This window comes from Gossypium raimondii, chromosome 6 (assembly GCF_025698545.1).
Source record: "Gossypium raimondii isolate GPD5lz chromosome 6, ASM2569854v1, whole genome shotgun sequence".
Taxonomy (NCBI): Eukaryota; Viridiplantae; Streptophyta; class Magnoliopsida; order Malvales; family Malvaceae; genus Gossypium; species Gossypium raimondii.
This window is the reverse complement of record NC_068570.1, coordinates 12,092,992-12,101,885: the sequence shown is the minus strand read 5'-3', so window position 1 is coordinate 12,101,885 and position 8,894 is coordinate 12,092,992. Positions and strand designations below refer to the sequence as shown.

The 8,894-nt window shown below is 31.3% G+C and overlaps 1 protein-coding gene across 1 annotated transcript; it reads left to right on the top strand.

Moving 5' to 3' along the window:
• The first annotated feature begins 7,079 nt into the window (after positions 1 to 7,079).
• LOC105774424 (GATA transcription factor 21) lies at positions 7,080 to 8,652 on the top strand. The gene is made up of 3 exons (XM_012596912.2): positions 7,080 to 7,494; positions 7,584 to 7,946; positions 8,066 to 8,652. The coding sequence occupies exons 1-3, from the start codon at positions 7,309 to 7,311 to the stop codon at positions 8,411 to 8,413; spliced, it is 897 nt and encodes a 298-aa protein (XP_012452366.1). The 5' UTR covers positions 7,080 to 7,308; the 3' UTR covers positions 8,414 to 8,652.
• The last annotated feature ends 242 nt before the right edge of the window (positions 8,653 to 8,894 follow it).

Here is an 8,894-nt window from a genome sequence, read left to right as displayed (position 1 = left end):
GAACGGAGGATATTTATTGGAATGAATTTGAAGCATGGATCGTATTTGTAATATGATTAATAATGCAAGTTTGAATTAATTGGTTATGTGCTTTATGCATATGAATTATATTTTGTTCGGTAATGCCTCGTATCCCTAATCCGGTGATGGATACGGGTTAGGGGTGTTATAATGTTACAAGCCGAAAAGCCCTATATGACCTAAATATCCTTATACATGAATGAACATACTAAATATGCACAAAAATGACCATTTGTATTCTGATCGGATAATCAAAGTACTTAATGATTTGTTGATGGATTCCTATAGGTGAGAACCTTAATACTTAAATATTTTGTAACATACTGAACTTAGATATTTGTGATCAAAAGTGGTAAGTCAATTACTAATCATGTTGAAATTGTTAGTAAATGTGAACTGCTTAAGTCATATGCTCCGAAATTAATACTTGTATCATACTTGCTCAAGGGTCGTCAGTTTTATTTTGTCATCATTGTTTATATTGCTTGAAGACAAGCAATGACTTAAGTGTGGGAATTTTGATCTACCATAATTCGTTGTAGCAGATTAAACTAGTTTTCACATTTAAGGAGCTTGAATACAAACATTTTCACTATGTTTTTATTAAGTTTCTTTAATTTTAGGAACATTCAATAAAATGTGCAAATACTGGATGCTATATCGCAACATAGGAGATCCAATTTCGCAACATAGGGAGCAGAATAAAGAAAGAGAGAAATTGCCTTCAATGTCGCAACACAAGCTGAGGATGTTGCGACATACCCCAGAAGATGGCTGCAGAGGAGCATATTAGTTGCTATGTCGTGACACAGGTCTTGGTGTGTTGGAACATCAACTCTGTGACGAGAATAAAACACGAAGTAGAGGCGTTTTGGTCTGCACAATCTAACTTAAAGCTCGGGAACGTCAGCTAACCTAGGGTTAAGGATGACTGCTACCCTAAGGCTATAAATAGACCTCTCTGTCACACATTATTGGGAGGATTCCATTAGCTCAGAGTCTTTTCTTAGGTTTTTATATTTGTTTTCTTGTTTCTCTTAGGTTTTTATAGTCTAGTTTATTTGTTTCTTCAAGAAATCTGATTGTAAAGCAAGACCAACTTCTGTGGATTCGTATTATTCAATATCAATCAGGCTTTCTTAAACTCTTTATTCAGCTTCATTCCCCATGATTAATTCTTCCATTCTTTCCATGTTGTTTATTAAAGTCATGAGGAACTAATCTTTCTACGGGGGATTAGTGAGCGAAGGCATGATCTCTTAACTGTTTTGTAGGGTTACTCAACAGATCAATTTTTTTGGAAAAGGAAGGACATGAAACAAACCCTAGGCCTGACAACCTTGGGAAGTCATCAATGTGAGAATTAATCCAAAATTGGTATTACTCATTCGTAAACACCTTTACCCCAAGCTAGTCTAGACTGTGAGGTCGGAAGAGAAATAGTTTTTGCTGACTTATTATGTTGGTGAAATATCAGAAGATCCTACTAGGGTAGCGACTATTTGGTTGATGAGAACCCGAGACGACAACTAATTGAGATTGCTGAAGTGAGCTAATCACCCATTCTCAAATTTGATTCATTCTATTTATCTTTATCTCTTGCAATTTTAACTTTTTTATGTTATTTTATTTTATTATTTTACAAACCCCCAAACATATTTCTTATTTTACTTCTGTACTATAACTAACCTAAAGTATTAATTTGATCTTTAATTGTTTAGGCTAGGATTGATTTAGTACTCGCTCCTTTGGGTCCGGTCCTCGGAGTACTCACCTAATTTGTTGTAAAATATATATTACAACTCGACCTGTATACTTGCGGATACCGCCTCATAACTCTCTATTTTATTGCAGTATTCACACTCTGGACGTTAGTACGTCCGGAGGCGGTTAGTTGGGTACATGGCTTGTGTATGACATGACTTTACTAGAAACAATGAAACTCATAGCTCAATTAAAGATTTAACGATTTCCTCTCATTGACATTGTGTGGATTGATAAATGTAGAACGTGGCCATGGCGTACTTGTTTATGAACGAGCAATTTATCACAGTCTTTATTTGACAGTGATCATATTAATCATTAAAAAGAAAAAATAGTAACAATGACATAAAATAGTGATCATATTAATTGTTTTAATAAATTTAATATTTAATTTAATTTAATATTTATATTGATATTAATTTATGAATTTAATATTAATGTGAGATATTAAATTTGGTTAAATATTGATCTTGATAGTATTTTATTAATTTAATATTAACGTGAGTAATTTCAATCCTAGTTGAACTCTCTCTAAACTTTCCCTATATAAAGAGAGCATGGGTCATTATTCTCAGACATTTGACTTCAAGAAAAGTTGTAGAGAGAAAAATCTCTGAAGAAACTATTCTAGAAAATTTCTAAAGATTTTTTTTGTTATTTACAACTTGACCCTAAAAGTTTAGAAAAATTGTGAAATTGCCTCATTGGTAATTTGGTGAAAAAAAGTTTTTGATTCAAAGCGAGTCCACATTTAACAGACGTGAGCTTGAGGATAGCGGAGAAGGCCACTAGGTTAAAATGTTCATCCTAGATGAATAACAAAGATACGAATTTTGATTAAATGTTTATTACTTTAGATAACAAAACCAAGTTATTGATTTGGAAAAAAAATTCAAACTCTAATTTTCCCTTAAACCTATTTTCCGCTGCATTTTCTAAACCCAATCTTCCAACAAGAAGGTCATGCGGTACATTAAAGTAAAAGAAATCAAATTGGCTAAAATAAAAATTGAGCGAGTGGATAAAAGCCAAAATAAGGATAAACCATATCATCTAAGTAGGAAAATGGACATAATTAGTTACAAAAATGACAGCAAGGCCACAAAAGATCAACAATCTCAGGGGAAGAAGCGAGATTAGAATTCCTTCTATTCGAAGTTTGAGCAGTGGATATCCTACAATGAGATGCTTTTCACAAGATGGGGTTTACATCAAATTGATTTAAGGATCGAATGGTGCATCAAAGATAAAACTCCAACACCTTTCTAACCATTTTTTCTTTTTTTTGTAGATTTCACTAACCATCATTTCAGACCAACCTTCAAAAATTGGCCTAAAAAAGTATATAAAATATTGACCTAAAATAATTGCTAAGTAACAAGTTAAGCATTAACAAACGTAATAGGGGAAGTTGGCATTTTGCAAGCACTGCGAAAATAAAAAGTAAATAGAGGACAATAAAGTTTGTTTACTCAATTCGATTTTCCTAAATCTATAAAGCCTAGCTCAATAAGAAGTATCCACTATCTCCACACACTTATAACCAGTTATTCTAAACTTATCACACCCCAGTGACAATTTCCTCACTATTGTACCTTTGAAGATTAGAATTCTCACTATTAAATTCTCCCCCCTGAGAACTTGTAAAACCACAACACATAGGTTTTACAATCAAATCCACTTTTACAAGATAATGTTCCTCAGTTGAATAGATTAAGCGCTCTCATTTAAAGTACATCAACCTATACAAGTCTCTTAATCATAAAGTGTTTTCGAGACTTACTAACATAATGTAGATCAATCACGGTCCCTTATAAAATGCAGCTAAAATAGCTTAATAATAATAATAATAATAATAATAATAATAATAATAATAATAATAATAATAATAATAATAATAATAATAATAAAGGTAACATAGATGTTGGCAAATAAGATGATAAAGTTTGATCCAATCCAGCTGCTTTGATCCCATCCAGCTTCCTCAATGCAAAGGATTAAATAGACTTGATACGATCTAATTCTTTAAATAAGTGTTGAAACCATTTTTTTTTTGAAAAACGGGGTCGACTTGGATTTTGAAAAAAAAAATGAAAATGGGTGTGGGAGTCACCACCAATCTTTTTTTAATGAGGTGTGATAGGGTCACCTCGTAAAACGGTTGTTTTTAATAAACGATTTAGATTTATTAAAACAATGCTTTTGGTCTGCGAAATTCGTAAAAAAAGCAGTTCGAGTCGGTTACGTTTAGGAAGGATTAGCACCCTCGTAACGCCCAAAATTGGTACCTAGTTGATTAATTAGTGTATTAATGTCGAGAATTGAAAATTTTGAAGAGATTTAAAATACGATCCTTTGTGAAAACTTATATAAAACAAGTTACCCATTAAGACTCTCTCATTTCGAAGAGAGAAAATGTCACACCCAATGAGTTAGGGCATGATATTTCACATCCTCAAAAATGAACTTGTCCAAAAGACTCATGCAATAAAATTTAAAAGGATATTCAATTGTTTAAGTCAGATGAAGAAATCGCAGTCCAATACATTAGGGCACAATTTCTCAATATTCTAAACATTGAATATTGCCTTTATTATTTTTTAGAAAAATCTTCATCTCGAGAAATTAACATGTCACATCCAATGCGTTAGGACACACAGTATTGAATTCTCGATAATGAGCTTTTTATTTATGTTTTGATTAAAGAGCATTCTCGATTATTCAGATTCAACGAAAGAGTTGGAACCCAATACGTTAGGGCTCAATCCTTTCGAAGATTCCAAATACCTAGTATTGCCCTTATTTTTCAAAATTTTCTCTTTATACGAATTTGGGTAAAAATTATATAATGGAGTAACAATTGTGATAATGTAAATATAAATAGCATGATCAAGAACAATAATAATAATAATAATAATAATAATAATAATAATAATAATAATAATGATGATGATGATGAAAAGATAAATAAAAAACAAATTAATCATGTATACACAATATCAAGTAAATAAACAAATAAAACCGAAGCATTTAAAGAATATAATAATGATAATAATGGTCATGTGAATAAATAAATAAATAAACATCAAGTAAAGCAATAATAATAACAAAGAAAATAGATAAAATTATAAAATATAAAAATATATATATGTACATGTAAGAAAAATATATATGTATGTGAATTATAAATATATATATATATATACATATTTTAATATGTAATATATATATAAGTATGTATATAAAATTATGAAACATAGAAAATATATAAAAGTATGTGTATATATATATATTTATAAAATTAAAAAATATGTACGTATATGTATATATTATAAAATGCATGTATGTACACATGCATATATAACAAAATTTGAAATTTAAAGGCATAAAAAGTAAATAATAATGATACAAGATTAATGATGCTACATAATAGTATTAATAATATTAAAATAATTAATTTAATAAAAAACTAAAATAACAAATAGATGATTAAATAGCATCGACCAATGAATTTAAAACAAAGAGTATAAAATAAATAAGGCAAAATAAAATGTAAACAAATTTGAAAATAATGAATTTGAAAATGAATAATAAGGGAAAAAGAGATTTGAAATCAACAATATACAAATCAATAAATAAATTATACACAGATCAACAAAATAAGAACAAACCACAGAAAATAAGAACGCAAGAGAGAGAGAAATTTGAGTGAATACTCTTAAGAATTATTATTACTCCCAACTCAAGTGTTTTACAATGAAGGGAGGCCTCTATTTATAGTTGAGTCTCCCCAAATCCAACATTACAGATCAATTACATCAACGACTAAGATTAAATAGTATCTACAAATTAAATCTCTAAGATTACAAAATCATATCTTCTAAGATTGCATATCATATCTAAGATTGCATATCATATCTAAGATTGCATATCACATCTAAGATTGCATATCCTTGAAGATTATGTTTCCATAAGCTTGTAGATGGACCTTCAACCTTTTCAAGTAATGGGCCATTCCGATCGGGCCAAATGATATAATTTTGTACTGGACTTGGATTTTGTTTTATTATTTTGGGTTTATTATTTTTTTGCGAGCCCGGACTAAATTAGCCTATTACAATAAGTTTCCCCGAAATAATATGATCTTCATTGATTAGCTAAATATAATTTACAATCTTAGCTCAACTTAAAGATATGATTCAATAAATTGTCAATTTCCTAATATGACAAGTTGCTGCAGTGATAAAAGAAGTGAGCACTTCCTCAAATATATCTCAACAACTCCAAATATTTCAAGATAGAACTATCTTGGTTGCTTAACTAGCTTAAATATTCTGTTTTCTTTTTCTCAATTTTAACAAATGATATATAAATTATATATGGCCAGCTGCTGCCTTCTAAACGTTTCCTAGGTGAAAGGGAAATATGTATGTATAGTTATATGTAAAAATGAAATTATATAAGGAGCATGATATCGTCAGTGGTGAAAGAACATGTATTAATTCTAAGATTCATGATTATGGCAATTGGCAAAGTTGTGGGGTGCTGCATTTGTCTCTTGCCTGAACAATGCATTGAATGTTTTTTGGCAAGACTAAGGTAGTGAAGAATGGAGATATATCACATGTATACATATATGTCTTTCTCATGAAAACTGTAGCCCTTCTCTTCTAGTACTCATATTTATGTATGCACCGCATGCTCCAATTTTCCTTATATAAAATATACCCTCATATAGAACTAATACTACAATTTATATATCTGAAGATATAATGCTCTTTGTATTCTCTGACTGTATCATGCGTCACCATATCTGTCATCTTACTAGCAAATTCTAGGTATATACTAGTAAAGAAAAAGGCTTAGCCAATTTAATCCTATGGTTCACCATAATGCTAATTTACAGTTTAATAAAGATTCATAGAGAAATTAAATTATATTGTGTTATTATAATACTTGTAATTAAGATTAGAATTTGTGTGAAGATGATCAGATTTTTGGGTCAATAAATTTGATATATATTGTATATAGTACTAACATGAAGGTCACAATCTGTGAGAAGATCACAATTGGGATCAAATTTTGTTTTATATGTTTAAATTAATGAAATATTATATGATTAATTTGTGTGGCTATCATTAAATATTGAAAGAAGTCTATCTTTTCTGTTCTTTCGAAATGACATCAAAAGGTCAGTAAAAAATTCCTGCAGATAGGGTTTTTTTAAATTTATTATTATTCCTTTAAATATTTCTGAATAGGATGGAGCAGTAGCATAGCATTCCATACTTCTCCTTTTATTTCCTTTTTGTCTTTTTTAAACATGTTGGCTCAGGTCTCTCATATATTCAAATCACGTGAACCTCTTATTTCTTTGCTCTCCCTCTCTCTCTAAACTGGTTTACCCTTCAATACCATAATACCCCTCCTTTTTTTCTTTGCCCTTTTTTTTTCGATCCTCCACCTTTACTGGACAACACCAACAACATATCATTGCTGTTCATCACCTGATCTCTCTCCCTAATGTCTTCTAGTAATTGCTATTCATCCCTTTATCCTTTTCCTTTTGACCTTAACGAAGATGATCAACACCAACACCACCACCTTTTTACCTTTAAATCTCAACCTTCTTCATCTTCTTCTTCCTCAACTGTTCATCACCTAGCAGCAGGTTCTTGTCAAAGGGAACCCCAGGTGTTTCAAGATCAGGTGATATTATAATTACCACTTCACTCTTTTATTTTATTAAAATTTAATGTGACGATCACTTAGGGTTATGATATGATCATTTTTTTTAGGCTAAGATATATGTTTCAAAAGATGGGGCATTGGAGAACAGTGACTGCGGACTCAAGTTATCATTATGGAAAAAAGAAGAAAGGGTCGAAAGTGATCATCACCATGAGGACAGTTCTACTAAGTGGATGCCTTCAAAGCTGAGAATTTTGAGGAAGATGATGAGTTCCCATCACACCGATTTATCGAAAAGCTCTTCGCCGAAAATCGAAGACCAGAAGCTTCAGAATCAGCCCTCACCATCTCCAGATAACAGCTGCAACTCTTCCTACAATAATGGTATCAACAACAGTCCAATTAGGGTTTGTGCTGATTGCAACACAACTAAGACTCCTCTTTGGAGGAGTGGTCCTAGAGGTCCCAAGGTATAGTTGAATTTCCACTCTTTTCTAATCAATACCCTATACAATTGCTACATAAGTTTTGAGATAATTAATTGACTTTTTTTTTTCATTCTGTTTTTCACCTTTTGGTCGCACTGCAGTCTCTTTGCAACGCCTGCGGAATTCGACAAAGAAAAGCGAGACGAGCAATGGCTGCAGCGGCGGCGGCAACAGCGTCCAATGGAACTATTGTTACAGCTGAGACAACGACAAGCATGAAGAATAAGGTTCAAAACAAGGCCAAGAGATCAAGTAATGGTTGTGTTGCAAAGTTAAAGAACAAAAAGTGCAAACTCAGTTCCCAATCCCAAGGTAGAAATAAGCTTTGTTTTGAGGACTTGAGGATAATATTGAGCAAGAGCTCGGCTTTTCATGGAGTTTTCCCTCAGGATGAGAAAGAAGCCGCGATCCTACTGATGGCCTTATCGTATGGACTTGTTCATGGTTGAATTTCGCAAAGTCGCTAGGCTAGCTTTTATGTTGTTGGTTTTATTCTTAATTAGCTTTAATAATAATGTTATAGTAACTGAGTTTGTATGTCTGAGTTTCGAGGAAATTAAGATATGAAATTGGTGTGAGGGAAACAAAAAACAGCAATGTTTGGAGCTTGAATCTTTTATTAAATTATATATATATATATTATGTTGTGAAGTTCATAATAAATTACATTTCAAGGCTTTTATTTCCACATCTCTCTCCCTCTCTTTGGTTTCATTATTTTTTTATCATACAACTTTTAAGGATTAGGGTTCAAAAATCAATAAACCGTCAAGAGTACTTAATTAATAATTATTAGATTTTGGCCATGAAAGAGTCAACTTGTAGGGTCACGTGAAGAACCATTTTCCTGTTATACAGTTTTATTCATTGTTATTGTATACAAGTAGAATGAAATGAAGACCAATTTAGGAAGAAAACAATAAAGGTCTG